Source organism: Macrotis lagotis, chromosome 3, assembly GCF_037893015.1.
Source record: "Macrotis lagotis isolate mMagLag1 chromosome 3, bilby.v1.9.chrom.fasta, whole genome shotgun sequence".
NCBI classification, from domain to species: Eukaryota; Metazoa; Chordata; class Mammalia; order Peramelemorphia; family Peramelidae; genus Macrotis; species Macrotis lagotis.
In genome coordinates, this window is record NC_133660.1 from 127,420,724 (window position 1) to 127,445,017 (window position 24,294).

General features: G+C 35.8%; 1 protein-coding gene across 3 annotated transcripts in view; it reads left to right on the forward strand.

Moving 5' to 3' along the window:
- INPP4B (inositol polyphosphate-4-phosphatase type II B) overlaps window positions 1-24,294 on the forward strand; it is a 981,822-nt gene that overhangs the window by 816,274 nt on the left and 141,254 nt on the right. The window contains exons 25-26 of one of the 3 annotated variants that reach the window (XR_012477007.1): window positions 12,284-12,440; window positions 19,489-24,130. The exons of 1 other annotated variant lie outside the window; for it this stretch is intronic. Coding sequence is in view for 1 of the 2 variants with exons in the window: in XM_074229249.1 (XP_074085350.1) it covers window positions 12,284-12,290 (7 nt within the window). In the remaining variant the exon portion in view is untranslated. Of the gene's footprint in view, window positions 1-12,283; window positions 12,708-19,488; window positions 24,131-24,294 lie in introns of those variants that run through there. One more of the 3 variants, XM_074229249.1, reaches the window with a different exon arrangement.

Consider the following 24,294-nt stretch of genomic DNA (forward strand, 5'->3'; position numbering starts at 1 on the left):
CATTGCTTCTTCTTCCAGCTGGGAGTAGTTAAGATCCAGGGATCCTGGAAGAGCTACTGGCTACTGACTACTGGCTGCATGTACATCTGTACATGATCCCTTAAGCAGCAGAACTTGAAGGACTTTTGCATACAATTTATGCTTCAGCAAAGTTTGTCCTTGAGTTCAGAGAGTATGCGCAAAGGGAAGTTATGGCTATTCCTTAGAAGAAAGTTGAAAAAATCTAGAGCCTAGAAGATTCAGATGAGGTGTTTTCAATTTCAATTCAGAACCCTCCTTGGGGTCTGTGAGGACATGCCTTTGAGAATTACTTGAGACTCTACAGTTGAGAATGGATCAGATGTCTCCTTGGAAAAGAGAATTAGAAGTAGTGAGGACATTATCATCTCTACTAAGATTCTTCATCATAGTAAAACAGTAGAAATGCCTAGACCATTCTCCTGCCTGCAGGTAGTCTTCCTCTGAGTTATTAAAAGTGGCAAAGTTCCCCCACCCATCTGCACCTCCATATCCTTTCTTTTTTATCTTATAGCTTATTCCTACTCTTCCTACTCCCTGGCTTGTGAAAGAAAAGTATTTTCATTCTCTTTGGTTTAAGTGATTAATTATGAAATTGCTTCTAAGTCTGGCATAAGTTGAGTATCATTGGGTTTGGGTTGGTTGTTGTTTTTGCTATTGTCTACAGGGAGTTGGGGGTGGAAAAGGGTTTCTATTTATTGTCATCTTGAGGAAATTCCTGAATGTTAACAAGTGGTAGGTGTGTTAGGTGCCCCCACCACCACCACCACACACACACACACAAACCTCACGCTCTCTGTGCTTTTGATGAATTTTTTCAGGATCAATCACATAATTATGATTCATTTTCATTTTTTTTGACTTCCATAAAACCCCACCATTGGAAATTTTCTGGATGATTGATAATCCTTAAGTAAGGGAGTCAGAATAGTGAGACTGGAAGAGACACATATAATGTTCTGTCAGTATTCCTTATGGATCTTAGGGACCACAACAAAATCCTTATGCCTCTTGTACCTAGAACTTCTTGCTAAGTTCAGACTGAGTTTTTTCAAGTGGAATATCTAATCAGCTATTTGAAAGTGTTTACCTCTAAGGGTCACTGGGTGTGCCAGGAAGAAGAGATTCACATATGCAGAGGTCCTGAACAAAGTTAAAACACAAAGATCTTGGTTTTGGGAAAAGCCAATCCTCCCCGCACCACCTCTCAGGCATAGTTCTTACTAGGTATAACTGATATCCAGTCTCATACTAAATTGAAGGCCATTCACTTCTATTAATGGCCAAGTCAGAAGTAGTGATCCTGGAATGCATTAAAAAAATCTTTTTGAACAAGACATTCCCTGATTGCCAAATAGCCAAAGGATATGGAAAGGCAATGGACAGATGAGGAAATCAAAGCGATCCATAGTCATATGAAAAATTGCTCTAAATCACTACTTATTAGAGAAATTCAAATTAAAGCATCTCTGAGGTACTACCTCACACCTCTCAGTGACCAGAAAGGATAATGATCAAGGTTGGAAGGGATATGAAAAATCTGGGACACTAATACATTGTTGGTGGAGTTGTTAACTCATCCAACTTTTCTGGAGAGCAATTTAAAATTATGCCCAAAGGTCAACAAAAATGGGCATACCCTTTGATCCAGCAATGCCACTATTGGATCTATATCCTGAAGAGATTATGAAAAAGGGTAAAACCATCACTTGTACAAAAATATTCATAGCAACCCTGTTTGTGGTGGCAAAGAATTGAGTGAATGTCCATCAATTGGGAAATGGCTTAATAAACTGTGGTATATGTACGTTATGAAACACTATTGTTCTATTAGAAACCAGGAGGGGGGCGGCTAGGTGGTATAGTGGATAGAGCACTGGCCTTGGAGTCAGGAGTACCTGGGTTCAAATCCAGTCTCAGACACTTAATAATTACCTAGCTGTGTGGCCTTGGGCAAGCCACTTAACCCCATTTGCCTTGCAAAAACCAAAAAAAAAAAAAAAGAAACCAGGAGGAATGGAAATTCAGGGAAGCCTGGAAGGATTTGCATGAATTGATGCTGAGTGAGATGAGCAGAACCAAGAGAACATTGTACACCCTCATAACAACATGGGGGTGATGTTTAACCTTAATGGACTTGCTCATTCCAACCGTGCAACAATCAGGTACAATTTTGAAGTATCTGCGATGGAGAATATCATTTGTATCCAGAGAAAGAATTGTGGAGTTTGTAATTTTACTAACTCTCATACTTTATTTTTTTTCCTTGAGGATATGATTTCTCTCTCATCACATCAAACTGAGATCAGTGTATACCATGGAAACAATGTGAAGACTAAGAGAATGCCTTCTGTGAGGGGTGGGGGAAGGGAAGTGAGATTAGGAGGAAAATAGTAAAATTCAAAATAAATAATTAAATAAAAAAAATTTTAAAAACTTTGTATTTTGGGGATTTGTCTCTCTGGTCAGACCCCCCTCCCCCAAGCACATCTGCATAAGCGACAAGCTTAGAGAAATATTAGCAAAAGTGTCTATTAACCTAATTCTGTTTTGTTCTTTTTTTATTATTGTTTTTTAGGTTTTTTGCAAGGCAAATGGGGTTAAGTGGCTTGCCCGAGGCCACATAGGTAATTATTAAGTGTCTAAGGCTGAATTTGAACTCAGGTACTCCTGATGCCAGGGTTGGTGCTCTATCCACTGCGCCACCTAGCTGCCCTGTGTTTTGCTCTTTCTTAAGATTAAACCTTGCAGGTTAATATTTGTCCCTTACCAGGACAAACTCTGTGGGTTGGTACATATGTAATCCAAATATTTTTTAGGTCAAATCTCAGGGGAAGACCTTTCCTCAACAGTAAGAAGAATTGGAAAGACATTAGAATATTAATTAGTGTACCTTTGATCTCTTGTCATATAATTAATTGGCTTCCCTTTACACAGGGATCCTTACTTTGGGTAAATGTGGGGAAAAGGAAATATATTACCAGCTTGAATGTCCATCCAGTGGAGACTAAGCAAATGAAGTTTTTAAGGATTTAATTGAACAGCCTTAACATGTCTAATAGGATGCTATGTTATAAGTAATGTATAAACCTTATATAATAATAGAAAGCAATCTTCCCTCTCAACCAGATAGATTCCCATGCCACTGAGGAAAAGGGAGCAAATGCTATAGTACCTGACCTGCAGAGGCCACAGACTCCTATTGAACTCCAGTGACAGCCTAAGACTGAGGAAGCACCTGTCTGGGTGACTGTTTTCCTAACTTCTGAAGAGAGGCCCACTTTGAGGAATTCATGGTCTCTTCAGTGTTCAGATAGTGACACACAATCACAGCCACTCTCAACATCCAACCTAATGCTGCCACTACATCTCCTGCTTGCTTGCTGCAATCTGGAAACAATTTCCCCTCTTCTTCCTGCTGTTTTGGCTCTTGGTCAGTCTCTTTTACTTTCAGACCCCTAGGTCCTCATCTCTATTGTTTAATACTTGGTTACCTTCCAATTGTCCTGTCCTAGGGACTTCAGTGTGATTAATATCTTAGGATTGGATCCCCAGGACCACATGAATAATTTGTGAACTATGCCTTCAATTCTCTTTCTTATGTTTTTACCTGCTCCATCTAAGTGGCCACAGAAAGGGCCCCTTGGCAGGTTTCTTTGAGATATTTCCTCTCTTCTCTCCACAGAAGATTTCCAGTCTTGATTCCTCCCTGGGTTTGTGCAAATGAATTTCCTTAACCTTTTTCAATAAAGAAAGACTTCAGGGGCAGGCAGCATGACTTCCCCCACTCGATTCTTTATGTTGAAGTTTTCTAAGGCTAAGTATGAAATAATCACCACTCTTCATTGATCTTTTTTTGGCTCTCCCTGGGTCCTGGCATTCAAAATCATCTTGAAGATTTGATGATCTGGGGTGGATAGGATGGGGACTGCTAGGAGACTCAGTGGGTAGAGCACTGGGGCTTAGGGTCAGAAAACTCCTCTTTGTGAGTTTAAATGCAACCCCACACATAGTTTTATGACCCTGGAGCTCTTCTGTGCCTCAGTTTCCACATCTGTAAAATGAGCTGGAGAAGGAAAAGATAAAACACTTCGATATCTTTGCCAAGAAAATACCCCAAAATGGGGTCCTGAAGAGTCAACATTACTCAACAAATAAAAACATGGGATCTGAGTGATAGAATAGGAAGAGACACTCACTTTCTAAGACTTGTATTTCTTCCACCATGGTAATGTCCTTAGTGCCTAGTGCTTGTTCCTAAGTTCAGATAGTGAATTTTCTTAAGATAGAATACCCAAGTGACAGTTTGAAAGTAAAGAAGAATATAGCAAAGGTGGGAATGTTAATTAGGGCACAATTGATAGAATATGGATTTAGGAGTTGGGAAGTTTTGAGTTCAAACTCTATCTTGGATATTAAACTACATATTTGATCCTGGCTTCTGTCTGTCTTGAATTCCTCTTCTGTAAAATAGGGTTAATTGTACCACCCATCTCCCATTATTGTGAGAGTAAAATGATATATTTATAAAGCACCTCACAAACTTTAAAGTGCCATCTAATTACTTGTCTTATTCATTTTTCACTTTAGTCAGCCTATGGTATCATATGGAGTTATTTAAAACACTGCCCCCCTTTGGAACATCTAGGACCCAGGGAGCACCCTAGCTCCCTCCCTAATACCCATTTTTATGTGACCTTTCTCTCCTTCTTAGAAGCTATTTATTTAAAACCCTCCTCCTGTGATTCTGACTTCTAGTTTCCTGATGGAATTTGCCATATAACATATGTATTTCAAAGATTCAGTAAAGTGGTATCAGAGACAAGAAAACTTAGATTCAAGGCTCACCTCTGGCATTGCTTATGTTTATACCAACCACCATATTTACTATTAAGCACCTAGTAGGTCCTTAATAAAAGAACCTAGCATATAGTAAGTCCTTAACAAAATGCTTGCTGACTGATTAATGGACATACCAGTTATGTGTGATCCCTGAAAGATCCCTTAACCTCTTAGAGAACCTACCCAAGCAGTAAATTTCAAAGGTGACAACAAATGATAGTAAAGGGAGTTCTCTCTCTCTCTCTTTCTCTCTCTCTCTCTCTCTCTCTCTCTCTCTCTCTCTCCATATATATGTATATAGATACATACATATATGTATGTAAAGTCTCAGGTCTAGCACCTACGTTTTAAGAGCACCAAAGTCCTAGTCTCTCCTTTTACATGGATTAGAAAAGGCAAGAGAAATAAAAATGGGGAATAGGACCTGATTGTACATTGACTAATGTTCCATTCTTTCTAGGAGAGTATTTTTCAGTCATGTGTGATTCTTCATGGTCCCTATTTGGAATTTTCTTAATGTAGATACTGGAGAAATTTGCTATTTTCATATCCAATTCATTTTACAGGTAAGCAAATCAAGGCCAATAGCGCTAAGTCACTTGCCAAGAGTCACATAACTAGTAAGTATTTGGGGCCAGATTTGAACCCGGGAAGAGGAACCTTTCCTGACTCCAGGCACAACTCTCTTTCCACTGAGTCACCTAGCTGCCTCTACTTCTACGAAACTTGAAGTACAATGAAGACAAAATTGTTCTATTGGCTATACATTTTCTTTTTGCCCCTATAAATCACCTTTTCCCCCCATAAAATCAATAGGCATTTTCCCCTTCTTACTTTCCCTCCTGTCCCCTAAAAAATAAGAAAAAAAAAATTCTTGTAATTGCTAAAATTATCTGAAATAAAAAGGTAATTGAAGGCAAAGTTGCCCAGCCATTTATGATTTAATCTGAAAATCTAGTGTTTGTATATCAAACCACATCACCTAACTCCTCAGAGGTCAGAGACCAAGAGTAATTTGCAGAAATGGTTTTCATAACAACAAAAAAAGGAATTGGAAAAATAGTAGAAACTTGCTTTAAACATAATTCAATTAGATAAATTGGGTCATCTGACCAATTAGTTTCTTCTGGACTTTCTTAATCCTATGTTAGACATTCTTTCTTCCAGGTGGTATCTTTTGCAACCAGAAAGTATACTGGGAAAGAGGAACTTGTGGTCAATGATCAGAAGTTAGCCCCTGAGGCGGCTAGGTGGTGCAGTGGATAGAGCACCGGCCCTGGAGTCAGGAGTACCTGAGTTCAAATCTGACTTCAGACCTTTAATAATTGCCTAGCTGTGTGGCCTTGGGCAAGCCACTTAAGCCCAATTGCCTTGCAAAAACCTTAAAAAAAAAAAGAAGTAAGCCCCTTTTGCCTTCCTTAGCAGAATCCATGCCTACACTTAGACTGGAAAGAAAAACAGCCTCTGACTAGATTTTCTCTAGTTGTCAGAAAGGGGGACTTAGTCTCTGGGAAGCACCCCTTTATGCCAGAAAGCAAACCTCACTTTTTAAAACCTTAAAAACTTAATCCTATGATTATTTTACTATGTCTTTTTTCTAAATTATCTGTTACTACATGATAATGTCCTCAATCCATCTATTGACTAAATCTATAGATAATCTAGTTTTAAGAGACTATGTCAATCTGGTTTATTTTAGGATCTTCTTAGAGAAGGGAGTTTAACCCTATAATCAAACTAAAAATAAATCAAAATAATAAAAAAGCTGATTTCTTTTTCATAACAAATTCACAATCAAAAAAAAATTTCATATCATTCAAGACCCAAAACATGTCCCGCTATATGTATTTTGTTTATCACTTCTCCATTAGGCTGTGGATAGGACATTCATTTCCAAAAGAACAGAGAGGAATTCTGACATTAGCTTCCAAATTACAACAGAGAATAGTCTATTTAGTGAACAAGAGTAAGAACCAAGTTTCTCATTACCATAATCATTATGTTAGCTTGAAGTTAAAGGAATTGCACCATATAATTCATTAATTGGGTGGAAAATAAGGAAGTCTTCCAGGGCTTAGATTCAATACAAGTTAAAAGGTATGGAAATCCAACACTTCTTTAAATAACTCTGTGAGTGGATAAAAGAGATTTGATCTTTGGGGAGTTTCAGAGCCTTGCTTAATGATAGGAATCCATTGCCAGCAAATGAAAAAGAAATTGCACTAAATCCAGTGTCCCAAATCACTTACATTCCCTAACACATATCAGTGACACATTTGCTATACTCAGAAAATACTTGAGTAAGTGAATTCATTGGAGTGCATGGCTAATTCATAACTTCTGACTCCTTGAAATGAATACTTTTACTCAATGAAGAAAAATATCCTGACAAAGTTAAATGCTTTAAATTGAATGGTGTCCAGTTCTGGATTGTCTAATCTGGTTAGGAGGGAAATAGAGGTGAGGTTTCCACTTTCCACACTAGGGTTCTCAAGTAATCACCCTCACTATCTTAGGTGAAAGTAGGTTCCTCATTTACATGCTTGCTGACTCTAAGGGTTAAAAGCAGCTAGAAGAGAACACAGTAGGGAAAATAGTCCCTCAACCTTCCAGAAAAAAAGTGGAAGGCTGTAAGAAAATCCCTTTAAGCCTCATTGCTAAAACTTCTGGCTTCTCAGAATTAGCATTTTTGGAGCAAAATATCTTATTCCATTTTCTTTCAGGGTTACACAATTTCCCCAGGTCTGTTTTAATTAGAGTTATGACCCTATTTTTAATACATGTGGCACAGTTCTTATAACCACTGGCAGGCCACAGGCCAATCACTTTCTTTGATTTCAGAATGGGACCAGGAAGCAGACCCACAAAATCTGAGTGTGAGAAAGGGCTGTATTGCCTTTGGAAGAAGTTGTGCCCCCCTTTGTCTTTCCTTCAGATTTCTCCTTGAAGCAAAACCCCATGAAAAACATACCCTAGTGTCTGAAGAATGGACCCAGAGGAGGTTTGGTGGATCTTTGTAAAAAAGAAATTATCTAAGAGGAGAGAATTTAAAGGAAATTGTATGACAAAAAATATATAGGGGCTAGGCATGAGGTTCAGTGAATAGAATACTGGGCCTAGAGAAAAACAAATCTGAATTCAAATCCTGCCTCACATATTTACAAGCTCAGTGCTCCTGGGCAAATTACTTAACATCTCTTTGCCCCAGTTTCCTCAAAATTAAAATGGGAATCCTAGTAGCAACTATCTCTCAGGGTTGTTGTAAAGTTAAGTTATCTGTCTTATATTAGACCATAGTAGGTACTTAATAAATTCTTGTTTCCTTCCACCAATAATGGGAGAAAAGATTAGAATGAGATTGAGGACATGGGAAAGCATGATTTTATACATATATATAAATACATACATATATATATATATATATATATATATATATATATATATATATATAGCTATAATGCAAAATAGTTATGTGGGACGTTTTAAAACTAAATTCTCTGTGAAGGCCTAGTTAGGGCATTGGGAAAATTTCTATTAAAAAAAGTGACATTTGAGAATGTTCATTATTAAAGTAGGGCAGGAAGAATGGGTATTTCAAACATTCATGAAAAGCTTGAGCAAAAGTCCAGAAATAGAAGGCAAAAAGTGGCCCAGACCAACCAGAACATAAAATTCATGAAGGAAAATAATATAAGACAGGAAAGGTAGGTTGACTCCATATTGTGGAGGACCTTGAATGTTAGATAAAGGAGTTTGATCATTCCCTGGGAACCAATATCAGAATCTGAGCATTTTTTAAAAAGGTATTACATAACTGACTCTATCTAGATGAAATACCTGGCAGAAGGATGAAGACTAGATTGGGAGATGGGACGATGATATAAATAGAAGCTAAAGGCATTTATTCATGACAAAGTTTAGATGAACTGGTTTTTACATGTGATATAGAAATTTTAGGGGAGTTCTTAAAATCAGTCAATTATTTATATACATGAGGCTTTGGAGAAGCTCTTGGGTTGCTTAAGACACTTAAAACCCATTCATGAGATATTATTACATTTTAATATTATACTCATTGGTAATATGGGCTACGTTGCAGTCATAAATATTAAATCCTATATGCAGTTCTTGACAGGTTTTTGTTGGGTAATGTGGCCCAGAAGAGCTAAAATGTTATAAACCAATGCTTTAGATAGTTGATTTAGTTCCAACCTCTGACTTTCAGATAGAACCATCTCAAATAAATATTTTATTTTTAAAGACTTCTAAGTCCCTAAAAAGGTGCATTTTGCAATCTTCCTTCTTATCTTATGTAAGGGTAAAAATCCTTGTTATCAAGGTTTCTTCATCATACCCTGGGAAAGCTGCTACATAGAAGGAATACAGCAGTCTAATATCATGTGTTACCAAAGAGAAAGAAATGTTCAATATATGTGAATAAAATGTGGTATCTAAGTAAGAAAACTGCAAATTAAAAATGTTTTAAAAGTATCATTACCAAAACTTACAACTGGTAATTTAAGAATATTAGTCATATAGCCAGTCTAACTGATGACTAGTAAACAACCTATGTGCCCTATTGGTACTCATGTATGTGAAGACCTCAAGAGGAGGGTCGGCAATATGGCAGGTGGCTTTTCCATGGTAGATATATGGAAGAGTATATTAATCAACACTGGATCATTCATTAAACATCTATTCCAATGTAATCTGCGCTAGAATTAGAGAGATGAAATTGAAAAAGTGCTTCGCTCAAGTAGCTTATATTCTTCTAAATGCATAAAGGCATTCACAAAGCAAGCTATTTGAGTTGTGATATATATTCTTGGAGGCAGTAGTCCCATTAATGATATGACCTCCATCCAGATATCTGAAATTCTTTCATTTAGTAAGTGTAAGAGGCAGCACAGCTTAATGGGTGGAGAACTGTCATCAGGACCAAGAAAATATGGGTTTAAATTCTGCCTCTGTTATGTTAGAGTTGGTTCTGTTTGAAAGCAAGAAGTTGGAATTAAATCAACTATCTAAAGTATGGGTATATAACCTTTTAGCTCTTCTGAGCTACAATGCTCAACAAAAACCTGTCAAGGGTTGCATATACAATTTAATATTTATGACTACAATGTAACCCATATTACCAATGAGCATAATGCTAAATTGTTAATAATATCTCATGAAGGGGCTCTGAGGGTCATAGGTACCCATGAGCTAAACACATTTTCTCCAAAGCCTCATGTATATATCAATAATTGGCTGGTTTTAAGAACTCCCCTCAAATTTCTGTATCACATATAAAAACTAATCTATCTAAACTTGATCAGTCTAAATGCCTTTAGCTTTTATTTATCTCATCGCCCCTTCTCCCAATCTAGTCTTCATCCTGCTGCCAGGTATTTCATCTAGATAGAGTCAGTTATGTAATACCTTTTTAAAAAATATTCAGATTCTGATACTGATTATCAGGGAATGTTCAAACTCCTTTGTTTAGCATTCAAAGTCCTCCATAATATGGAGCCAACCTATTTTTCCAATCTTATATTATTTTCCATCACAAATGTTATGTTCTAGTCTAGCTAGACTACTTTTTTCCTGCTCTTTCTGGAACATTGTTCAAATTTTTCATAAATGCTTGAAATACCTGAGAATACACTCAAGTTTTTCATATTCTAGTCAACTCTCTAGGACTAAAAGTTTCAGAGAAGCTATTGACCTGAGGGAGCTCCCTCAACCAGAAGTTCTCCATATCAATGAAATCACAAGTCTAATTCCTGTTTTATATTATGTTTATGCTGTTTATGATTGTTCCTTCTTTCTATCCATCTCATAATGGAACTAAAAACTGGTATTTATGGCATTGTGTGTGTCATCCTGGCTCTTATCCCTTTTTAGTGTGGTAAATTCTTTAATCATTTCCTGTCTACATTCCTGGTGGCCTTCTCTCCTCCTACCCTACACACAGGCATAGAGAAGCATTCATACCATCTTATTAATTCAAAAAACTCCTTAACAGAAATGAATACTGTTCTAGAACCTCCTTGAACATTGGGTCCATGTGAGGTTTTTTCCCTCAATGGGAATTTCTCTCTTCAACTGATTGTTGTTGCATTGTTATTTTTATGAGGATTGGTGGGGTGGGGGAATGTCACTCCAGGAAAAGTCACCAGAAATGGAGCATTTCTTCCCATTCCTATCTTTGCCTTGACAAGACTAACTCAAGCTCCTGGCTCACCTCCTGAGCAACTGATACAAAAGAAGTTGACAACTGAAAAAGAGATGTCATAGAAATAACTCATCGTAGGTGAAGGGTGACCAAATCCCAGCCCTTCTATCAAGTGTTATTCTTCTCCCAAGGTAGAGAGAAAAGTCAATAACAACAACAACAAAAAATTATACTTTCTTCTTTCCCCTAGATCATTTTAATCCTAACTGAAATTTGAAGAATTTATAAATTTATTTCAGGCACACTTGTTTCTTTTTTTTTTAATCCATACAACTCTTTATTTAAAATTTATTTTCATCCATTTGTACAGACATATTTCCAATTTACGAAGTTTCCTTCCACCCTCCATTCCCACTCCTCTCCCCTCAGTTAGGAATAGTCAGGTTTGCATTTTACATACATATTTTGTTAAACACATTAACAAATTAGTAATTTTTGTCATGAGGAATTAGAATTAAGGGAAAGAGTTACATAAGTGATAATTTTTATAAAAGTATTCATCAGATTCAGTAGGGGTGAGTTTTTTCTGTGTTTTGTTTTGTTTGTTTTTCTTCCACTGTTTGGGGATATATATCCCCAAATCAGTCAAATATGGTTGCCCCAACTCTCTGGATTGCCAAGAGGGGTTGCTGCCATCAAGGAAGCATCTCATAATGTTGATGTGTAAAATGTTCTCTTGTTTTTACTCCCTAAGCTCAGCTTCAGATCCCATAAATAATTCCATGCTTGTCTAGAGTCCAACATTTATTATAGAACAATAATATTCCATAGTATTCATGTATCATAATTTGTTTAGCCATTCCCCAATTGATGGACATCCTGACCCTTTTGTTTCTCCTTGAGAAAGGGAGATCTCTAAGCAGTGCAGGAAGGCTTGGGCTGAGCACTGGGAGTTCAGGGCCCAGGGTCATGAAGCTCAGTTTTCATTAGCCATATCTCTGGGCAATTAAATGCTTTTTCTTATCTCTGTTTGAGTTAAAACAAAGAGAATATTCCTAAGATTCTCAGATTTCCTCATCTAACAGTATACCTGATCTTCTCCAGTTATCCAATAGCCCCTTGGACCATGCTACAAAATGTGCCCAAAGCAACTCTACTGCAGTTTTCAGTTTACGCTTCAAAAATGAAATCTCATTTTGTTCAAAAAGAAAAAAATAAACATCTTGCAGTCAAGGATGTCTATCTTTTTTGCCTTTCTGTTAGGATGTGAAACTAGAGAGAGAGAGAGAGAGAGAAACAGCTAGAAAAAGAAGTCTTCAGTGGTGAAAACAATCCTCTTGATGATATTTATTCTTCTTTCTTGAAGAAGACCATGACATCAGTGAGATAATGCCATAACAAGCAAATGAATTGGATTTGAGTGAGTATTACCGTGCTAAATCACCAGCCTCACTTTCTTCTCCAGAACCATCTAGGTCCCATTGCAGATATGAATCAGCATGACTGGAGATGCCTTTGGATGCAGAGCCATCAGGGTTAAGTGATTTGCCCATAGTCACATAGCTAGCATATGAGGCCAGAATTTTATTCATTCCCTTGACTTCAGAGCCTATGCTCTATCCACTGTAGTATCTAGCTGCAACTATTAAAGATGAAAAGAAAAACAATGCCTGCCCTCAGGAATATTATAGTCCATTAATAGGCTTAAGGGGAGTATAATATATACATACATATGTACATATATATGTATATATAATTTTATTTATATTTGATGTTTTTTGAAAGGCAATGAGGTTAAGTGACTTGTCTAAGGTCACACAGCTGGGCAATTATTAAGTGTCTGAGATCAAATTTGAACTTAGGTCCTCCTGACTATAGGGTCAATTTTCTATCTACTGTGCCACCTAACTGCCCCTATATATGATTTTATATATTTTTATTTTATATTACAGCAGTTACTCATATACATACATACAGTTATCCCTTTCATATCCTTTCACACCCTTCATACCCCTGCAAATGGGAAAATCTGTTTAACGTTTTTTGAACCTCCCTTTTTACAAGAGAAGAAGAAGTCTGAATCTTTTCTTTTTCTTCTTTTTCTTTTGTTCTGATATGGGGTGTTTATAAAATTTATGTCTATATTATACTATACTATAGAAATATTTTATGTATTTCTCAGTTTCTAAATTTTTTTCTCTGTCATCTGCTGGTCTTTGCATGTCATCTGCAGTGATTACACACTCTCCCAAATTCCCACTTACATTCTTACTATCTTGCCATCTTACGATATATTGAAACTAGGATGGGGAAGTCATGATATGGAAGGGATAATTATAACATAAGATTGTATATATATATATATATATATATATATATATATATATATATATATATATATACATATATGCCTAAAATTATTTGAGGGAATAAGGAGCCCTAATGACTAAGGATATCAAGAAAGACTTCTATAAAATGATGAAACAAGAGATGAACCTTGATAAGAACCAAAGATTCTTAGAGAGGAGCACAAATAGAGCGAGGATACAAATTATGGAGTCTATCCAAAAAAAAAGGAAGCAGGAGATAGAATATTATATTGAGAAAAGAGTAAGCAGTTCAATTTGACTGAAATGCAAAATGCATGGAGGAAGTAATGCAAAATGTGTCTGAAAAGGGCAGACTTTTCACCCTGCATTGTGAAAAGCTTAAAATACCACAAAATTTAGAAACTTTACCTTGAAGGCAATAGGGAACACAAGGTTCTTGATTATGGGACATAACGTGGTCGAATAAATACAGATATCAATTTGATAGTTACATCAAAGATGTGCTAGATAGAGAAGTGACTATTACAATAATCCTGGGGAAGGGCAATGATGAAGACCTCATATAGTTACATAAAACAAAGAGAGAGAGAATTATACCATATATGTCATGGAACAGAATAAATAAGACCTGGCAACTAATTGGATATGAAAGATGAGGGAAAGTGAGAGTTGGTGATGATGATGCCAAGATTATGTATCTTGTCATAACTGGAAGTGTGATGGGATGTTTAGCTGAACTAGAAATATTGAGCATGAAAAACTTTAGATGAACTGCCCATCTATTGGGCAATAAAAATTTTCATTTTCACAAAGTAAAATAACCTCTCATGGTGCAAGATAGCTAATAAGAAAAGAGGATGACTGGATATAAAGCCCTCCTTCACCTCAACCACAATCAAATCCATATAACACTGCTTCAATTGATAAATAGGTTTAATCAGGCTGTCTATTAGTGAAAGGTTTGCTTCAGAACCAACACTACCAACTCTGGCTTTAATTCATTAACAGGTAATTGTTCTTGAGAGTTTCATAATGAGAAAATGTCAAGGTGCCAATGAGGCTCTTGGGTGATTGACGCTGCTGTTCAGATTGTCAATGGTCAAAGTAGCCATTGTTATCTGGACCCATGGCTTATTATCTTAGAAAATCACTAGTGCCTGAAATGAGACTCCCAAGAGACAAAGTAGCCAGGTGATCAAGGTAAATTAAGCTGAAATAAACACTCCAGGCACTGTACATAGTCTAGTGGAAAACCAGACTGAGAGACTGTACTCATAATATCTGGACAATTCAATTGCCTCTTGGAATTCTTTGCATTCTGAATGCTATCTCTATTTTTAAAAGCTTTGGGGATTTTGTGTTTGCTTTGGAACTGCATCTCAGGCAATCAGAATCTAACTTTTCATTTCTAGACTTTTTCTTTGCTAGCTGTTCTTATTAAAGATTAGTGATTTTTGCTTGTCAAGATTCAGTTTTTGGTTCTGTTTGTAAATGTTTTTACTGCCATCAGGGAAACTGATATGAAGGAGAATTCTTCCTATCCCATTTCCACAGTACAAGTGAAAATTGGACTTTAAGTACATTGTAACCTCTATATTCTTTTTTTAAATGTCCTTATAGATTGACTAAATTTAAGCAAAGTAATAATATTAATTTTGACAGTCAAGACAAACAAAAACCAAACATGTAATTTATGATATGAAAATAATTAAATAATAAAGATAAATTAATTTAATGTGAAGGATGGTCTATGTCCAATTTTAGTATGCTTAAAATTGCAATACCTTGAAGTAAAACCTTATTTGATTGATCGGATTATACCTCTGACTCTTAGTGATACTTTTCTTCTATCCTCTGGCTTTTGACTTCATTATTCAAATGAGACTGTTCTCTCCAAAGTCTTCAATAACTTTCTTTTCTTTTTTTCTTTTGCAAGGCAATGGGGTTAAGTGACGTGCTCAATGTCACACAGCTAAGTAAGGATTTTGAATCTGAGTTTGGATTTGAACTCAGGTACTCCTGACTCCAAGGCTGATGCACTGTGCCACCTAGCTGAGATAGGACAGTGATAGGACAATGGAGCAAGGGATGTCAAAGTAGAAGAAAGTATAAAGTTGAAGTAATTCACCAAGGGTTCAATATAAGAGAGGACAGAGAATTCAGTGAGTTCAGGGGTGATAGTCTGAGAAAGAAATGACAGATGGAGGCATCAAAATTTAAAATAAGGATGAAGAAATTAGGGGTTTTTAAAGCATAAGGAATGATATGAGATTATGTCCAAAGGTATTTTAGAATTCATGAAAATGGAAATGTAGCCTTTGTGGGTAAAGATCAAGGGTATGACCATCTCAAAGGTCATGACAATTGGATAGTTTGAGGAATAGTAGTGTAAGAGATAATGATTGTAAAACACTTCACAAACCTTGAAGTCCTATATAAACACTAGCTATTTCAATGTAATATTAATATCATTATTTTTCATCTCATTCTTCTCATCTTTTAAGTGAAGTTCAGATAAAGTGATACTGGGGCAAAGTATTATCCTGCTCTTATTCTTTTATATAATGCCTGTAGGCTATTGGACAGGTAGATAAAATAACTGCTTTTTAGTAATTGAATGAAATTATTTTATCTTAAACTTATCTTCTCTAGGCTCACTTGAAAGCATCTTTGGGATAGCTTTAGCAGTATATAAGATGATTGGAATAATTTGTACATTTGTCCTATTACCACACGATTGATGTTTTTCTACTGAGTTTTTAATTTCGAAGCTTTTTGTTCCAAGTTGCTAAGATATTAGGTGTATTTGGCATAACTGTATCTTCTAAAACTGTTATTTTGAAATTTATATGGATCAATGTTACATATGAGTAATTTGGTGTAACAACAATTCCATGATAATTTTGCAATTCCAATACAGTTTATTTGTTGAATTCTCAAGAATATTTTATAGTGTTGATTTGTTAAATAGGGATTTATCAAGCATTGATTTATATAATTTAGTGAGTTTTTTATGTAAAAACTCTAGCTATCTGATTATCTTTCTAGATACACTTCAGGTGCTTTATTCTTTGGCATTTTGAAGTATTGTGTTGCACAGTGTATACTATTTTCTTGCAAAATCTACACTGATCAATAAGACTAATTTCTTAAGGATAAAACCTCTGTCCACTTTCTGGTAGCAAAGAGTTTGTTTTGAATCAATATCATAAACTCTACCCTTTCCTTTTCATTCATTTATTTGATGTTTTTTTTTTTTGACTTATTGTTAGTTAAGTTCATGTAGATGTTCCCAAAAATGGACTTTTGATTCTGGCCTTGGATTTCATTGATTCTATTCAAAGGTAACCATTTCACAGATTCATTACAATTGTAACCACACTTTGGGGTTCTTTTAAAAAATGCACTATCATATACATATTATCATACATACTATCAGACATTAAAAATTGATTGCTGAAATAACATTTACTTGTTTCAAAATTTTTCTCTTAAATTCTTATTTATGGTGCAGTTCCTCCATCTTGGTAAGGAAAAAAATGTTCATTGCTTTATACAATAGTATTGAAGTGATGGACCCTGTTGTTAGGATTATCTTTCAATCTATTATGGTCCATTTTAATACTTCTGAAATTGTATGTTAAGACTGCATAGATGTTCATTACTTCAAACTTGTGCTGATGGTCATTATTATTTTCTCTGGTGATGAGATTTCAGATTTCAACATTATCACTATTATCTGTAGGTTTCTCCCATTTTCTACTGGGGGGGGAATTAAAATTTCCTTTAGGTTTGCATTTATAGCAATCAAGAGTTCATAAGTTATCAATAGCATATCTGTAATTTCATGTCTTTGAAGTATCAGTTCATAAATTTAGAGAAATGAGGACCTTAAGGGAAATTGCATGGCTTTTGACCAGGATCATCCAAATTTCAAAGAGCAAAAGGCAAGATTCACCCCCAGATGCTCCAACCCCAAATTTCACATTCTTTATATATCTTCTCAAATCCTGCACTTTCCATTTGGAGCTGCAAAGAGTTCCTGTAAAAATTAGAATATTCAACTGGTATTTAGAACTCCTATAATCTCTCAGTTTTGACCCTAATTTTCTGTGAAACATAAGGCAGTTATCAATCCAGTCACTGAATTTAGTCCCAATTTCTGAATTAATTATAATAATCATGATCATAATCAATGATTTCCTCTATGCTGCTTTTGGTTAATCATTGGCTTTCTCAATTTTCCATTATCTTAACACCTGACTAATTATCCACCAGCCAAGGTGACTGGAATTTTGACCAAATTTAAAGGTACTAAAGATGCTTTCAGTCTTTCAGCAATAAAGAAATGGCTTGGAAATCAGCATGAACATTTGGCTAAAATAGGAAACTGGCAGATGAACCATTTTTTTCCCCCAGTAGCTGTACCTATAATTAGTTTTTATTCTGATCCAGCCTCTGGGCACAGCAATGGTTTCCCCAACAAAGAATTCTCCAATCAGAACTAGAATCTAGGCTTAAATTGAGAGGACATTTCCTGTGTTTTTTTTCCTTCTTTCATTTAGCTGGTCATGCCCTCCTCAAAAAAAGATCACTACTAGGGCTAGATGGTGCAGTAGATAGAGCACAGGCCCTGGAGTCAGGAGGACCTGACTTCAGACAAATCCTACCTCAGACAAATCTGACCTCAGACACTTAATATATACCTTGGGCAAGTCACTGAAACCCATTGCTTTGAAAAATATAATTTAGGGCGGCTAGGTGGCACAGTGGATAGAGCATAGGCCCTGGAGTCAGAAGTACCTGAGTTCAAATCTGACCTCAAACACTTAATAAATACCTAGCTGTGTGGCCTTGGGCAAACCACTTTAACCCCATTTGCGTTGCAAAAACTTAAAAAATATATATATAATTTAAAAAAAATTTAAAAGATCACTATTTACAGCTCTCTTAGTCTTTCCTCTGAAACCTACCTCATTCATTAATAGATGCATTATGAAGTGATGATTTTTTTTTTACTTCAGCAGTTTTTGAACTGCTACTGCTAAATTTATAGTAGCCACCTATTAAGTTATTAAAGTTCAGGTAACTGGTACAGGGGCTTGAGCACAGAGCTTGGAAACCTGAGTTCAAATTCCACCTCAGACTCTTACTGGTTGTGTGACCATGGGACAAGTCACTTAATCCGGTTTGCTCAGTTTCTTCATCTGTAAAATGAGGTAGAGATGGATATAGCAAACCATTCCAGTATATTCTCCTAGAAAACCCAATTTGAGGGTCACAAAAAGTCAGACATAACTGAAACAACTTAGCACCAACAGGTTATTGAAAGAACTCCATGAGCATTATATTGAAAGATGTACTTTCACTGAAAGCATATATTCTTGGAGTTCTGACATTTTCAATGATTAACCAGTGATTGAGGTCTTATAGGGGAAATGAAGGCTTCTTCCATATTTATGTATGTCACACATAAGAAGGGTTATTCATGTTCTACTTGGCCGCAGAGAAGAAAATCAAGAACAAGCTCAAATGATAATGGCAGATTTAGTTGATATTTAGTTGAAAATCTTCTCAGCTAGAACTACTCCAAAAGGAAACAGGACATCTTATAGCAAAGGCAGACAGAGCATCTATCAGGTGCATTATGGAATTTTAGATAGAGTTCTGATAGGGACTATGCAGGTGTATAGTTCAACCCTCTTCTCTTGAAGATAAGGAAATGGAAACCCAGTAAGATTAAAGGACTTAAACCAAGTCAGATAATATTAAGCATAAGAGATAGGGTTTGAATTCAGCATCTGTGGTTTTAATTACTTCAGTCTGATTTAAAGTGGGTATTGTGCATTGCTCATTATATCATCCTCCTAGAAAAAAGAATAATCTATCTGTATCAGCCTATAAGAAGGGTTGTCCTACATATTAGCCTTTATCTCTGTATGAGCAAAGAAAAAGTTTTCTGCAAGTTATAAAAGAGTACCTAATAAATAAAAGATAGAGAAGTGTTGTCTAAAATAATAACAGTTATGAGAATGAGAGGTAGTGCAACCCAGAGGAGAAAGAATGTGGGACTTTGGATCAGAAAGACTTGCTTTTGAATTTAGCTTCTGAAAACAACTTGTTTGTATTCCTTTACAGGTCACTTAATCTGTATACACCTCTGGCAACTTCCCTAGGACTGACCTGTTGAGCTGCCAATGGGTTGTGAGTTACATTGATTGAGTGATGTCATAGATGTCTTATGATCAGTATCAGTAGAAGGGATTTCCATAACAAGAATTCTCTGTGCTGAAGAAATCACAGTTTCTTCTCATATTCCCAAAATAATTAAAATTATCAAGTTTCAAATCACCAAGATAAAGTAATTTGGCATCAGTTAACTTTCTGCCCCTTAGGAACTGGGAATTGTTTCCCTAATCCTTGGTTCTATTAAGTTTATTTCAAGGGGGGTGGGGAAATTGAGTACTCTGTTCGTAACCTAGATCTCCTGTTCCCAAGGAAGTCAGTCTATAAGAGCAGCAAGTATTCCTTGCAAATAGCCATCCCCAGACTGCTGGGTCAGAAAGCTAATTTAGTTCTTCATAATGATATGATAATGTGTCTTCTCAAGGGATATAAAGTGGAAATCAGTTTCCTCATGAAATAGCAGGTGGAAAGAAATTATGAAACTGCTAAATGAGATTGGTTTGTTGAGACTAAATTTTCTTCTTTTCAATAAACTCTGAACACTTCATTTGCAGACCTGGCTTAGGAATTAGTGGACAGAGGAAAAGTATCCTACAATCACTACTTCAACTGGCCTTCATTCTTCCATGATAACCTAAAGAATGAATGAATGCCTTTGAAATGCTTTCTGTAGAACAAGTACTCCTCTCAAGGGAGGATGGAGACCAACAGAAGGACATTAAAGATGTATTTTTTTATGATGTGGTCCCCATATTCTCTCCCCCTTCTCCCTCATGATGAGACATTTAGAAAGGAAAAGATAATTTCAAAGAGCCTAAATAGCATCTATAGCAAACTTCTTAACAAATAAATGTAAACAATTTCACCCTAACAACCCTTTTGAGTAGTGAATTGTAAAAATAACCAATTCAAATGTAAGAGATAATCATGTTTTCTATGATTTGAAAAGGATTCAAGTTCTAATGAGAAGAAATTAAGTTCATACAGTGACTTGCCACTTTCCATTCTTAGTAGATATTCAAATTTATGATCAAAATGTCTTGTGCTTCCTTTTTTATTATTCACAAAATCATCAAAACACTAAGGCCAAATGTTATTTTCCATTTTTATCTGTGATCAGAGTATTTTGAAAACATAAAAATATTAAGAAAAAAAATCATTTACCCCATCTATAAGAGTCATATATTGATATATTTCGTTTCACTTGTTATTCAGTGATTTCAATCATGTCCAACTCCTATTGAAGCCATTTGGGGTTTTCTTAACAAAGAAAACAGAGTGATTTGTTATTTCCTTTTCCAACTCAATCTACAGATAAGAAATTGAGGCAGAGTTAAGTGATTTGCCTAGGGGGACACACAGCTGGTAAGTATTGGAGGCCAGGTTTGAACTCAGTCCTCCTGACTCCAGGCTCATAACTTTCACTGTGCCTCTGTGCAGCCCCTTTCACTATACATTGTAAAATAAAATAAAACTGATGACAATTTCTATCGAGCTGTGTAAATATAGATGAAAAGACCAATGTTTTCCCCAGTACAATTAAATAGATACACAAAATTACTACTATTTCCTTTCTTCACCTTTCTCTTTCTCTCCTTTTTTGGATTTCAAGCCCTCATTGATTCTAATTACACAATTAGTTGCTGTTTTACTCATTTTTGCTATAATGTTAAGTTTTTTGGTTGTTGTTTTCAGATCAGTTATTAAAGATTTCACCCTGTATGTTGTTGCTGCTGTTATTTCCCCTCTGTTCTTGAAGAGGATTGTGACATCAGGGACATGATAACATGACATGAAAGTGAATTGGATTTAAGTGAGAGAGGACTGTGAAAAGTCACAAACTTCATTTTCTCTTCTGGAGCCATATAGATCAGACATGGATCAGGACAACTGGAGATCCCATTAGATGTAGTGGGAGATCTTGGACTTCAAGGTGCTCAAAATAAAGGTCAGATCACATGACCTGACCAAAGAACTCATTCTACACTTACCTGGAGTGGCATAAAATTAAAAAGAGACAGCTGTATAGCCAAGTTGGACAGAATGCCAAAGAAAATGTTCATTGAGTTAACAGAAAGTTCATTTTCCCTAGTGGACAGAATAATAGTGGTTATTCACAGAATAAAAAAGTACAGAAATAACTTCCAGACTTTGGTCTCAAGCAAGAACAAAACCAAATGAGATTAACATATATGTTAATTAACATTTTTTTAAGCTTGCTGATTCTAGTACACAGGTGTGTATGTGTGGGATCTAGCAAGAGAATGAAACCCACAAAGATACATCTTGTGACCTTGGGCAAGTCATTTAACCCTGATTGGTTCTCATCCAGGACCATCTCCAGCTGTTCTGATTCATGGCCCCAAATGGCTCTGGAGGAGAAAATGAGGCTAGTGACAGGGTGTAAATTTTCAATGGATCTATTAAATCTTTTGGAGGAAGTCCCAGAGGCAGAACCTGTAGAGTAGCCTTGAATGTATTTCACCAGTTTACTTTTTTATTGATATTTTATTTAATTTTTCCAATAATGTTTTTAAAATTTTTCAACTTTCATCCACTTGTGTATTTATGTTACCCTCCTTTACTAACCCCCTCCCCTCACCAGCAGTCTAGTAAAAGTAGTTCTTATTCATTTGTGTTTAACATGATTGCATATTAGTCATTTTGTGTGTGAGGAGTTAGGACTAAGGGAAAAGAAAGAAAGCCATGGGATAGGAAGGAAAAACATTAGTGTTAAAAAAGTGAACATAGTATCCATTCAGATTCAGTGGGGGTTTTTGTTTTGTTTTTATTTGCTTTCCTCTAGTTATGGATGACATTGTATTCTCAGCTCTTTCTCAGAAGCACTGCTAACTACATCTCTCCAATCTTGTATTTACCAAATTATTATTTTTTTAACCAAATATAAGACATCACATCTATCCTTATTAAATTCCATCTTATTCAATTTAGTTAAGTGGTACTAACCTGATATGGTCTTTTTGTATTCTTATTGTCTTCCACAGTTAGCTATCATAGATTTTGTTATCTTAAGGTTTGAATGAACATGCTGGATTAAATAGTGTAGATTCTATTGGAGACTTCTTACCAGTTTGATATGAACACTCTGTGTCCAGCCATTTGAGTCTCATTGTATTAGTCTAGGCTCTACCTCTCCATCTTTTCCACAAGAAAAATGGTAAATAATATCTCCAAAAACTTAGCTAACATTTAAATTAACTGTATCTTTGGTCTAATGTCTATAGCCTATGTGTATAAAAATATCTATGGCCTTTATCTAATAATCTTGTCCAAAGTAGAAACAAATTTAGACTGGCATGACCAAGCTTTGATGAAACCATGTTGATTTATAATCAATACTTCCCATTCTAGATGGCTGCTAATGAAGACCTCCTTAAGTATGGCCTTAAAATAATAATTAAGTTAAATACATGCTATTAAATTAAACATGTCATAATGTGGACAAACATTGACTTCCAGAGTTTGGTCTCAAGCAAGAACAAAACCAAATGAGATTAACATATATGCTTATTAATATTTCTTTAAGCTTGATGATTCCAGTACACAGGTGTGTATGTGGGGGTCTAGCAAGAGAATGAAATCCTCAAAGATACATCTCGGAACTAGGTCATTTTTGCTTTCCACTATGAGAAAGAAGGGGACAGTTATGTATCTCAGTGGATTATAGCACTGACCTTGAAGCCAGGAGTATGGGAGTTCAAATCCAGTCTCAGACAATAGACACTTACTAGTGTGACCTTGAGAAATCACTTAACCTGATTGCCTCTCATCCAGGACTATCTCTAGTCCTACTGTTTTTATCTAGCCATTGAACCCAGTTGCCTCTGGAGGAGAAAATGAGGCTGGTGACTTAGCACAGCACCTTCCCCCCTCCAACTAAAAGAAGTACAATTCATGTACCTGTCATACCATCACTTTCCCTGATGTCATGGTCTTGGTCTTCTTTGAGAATGAAGGACAAGAATCATCATCATCACCACCACCACCATCGTCATCATCATCATCATCATCATCATCATCATTATCATCCTCATCATCACTACCCAGGTTTTTCCCAAGTCTCTGAATTGCTGAGTGGAGCTGTATTCATCATAGTTTATTCACTCATAATGTTATTGTTAATTTGTATAGTGATCTGTTGGTTCTATTCCCTTTGCTCAGCATCAGTTCTTGTGATTCTTTACATGTTTCTCTATGGTCTTACCATTCATAATTTCTTATAGAACAATAATAGTCCTTAATATTAATATGTACCATAACTTGTTCAGTCATTCCACAGTTGAAGGGCACCCCCTTAATTTCCAGTTCTTTGCCGCTACAAAAAGAACTGCTATAAATAATTTTGAACACATAGGACTTTTCTCATTTTTATGATTTATTTTGGATATATCTAAAATGGTTTTGCTAGGTCAAAGGGTGTGATCAGTTGCTTTTTGGGCATAGTTCCATTGCTCTCCAGAATAGTTGTATTAGTTCACAGCTCCACCAACAGTTCATTAATGTCCCAATCTTCCCACAATCTCTCCAACATTGATTATTTTTTCTTTTAGTCATCTAAGCCAATCTGATAGGTATGAAGTAGTACCTCATAGTTGTTTTAAGTTGTATTTTCTAATCACTAATGATTTGGAGAATTTTTTCATATGATTATATATAGCTTGAATTTCTTCATTTGGAAATTGCCTGTTCATAGACCATTTCGTAATTGAGGAATAACTTGCAACCTTAAAATTTGAT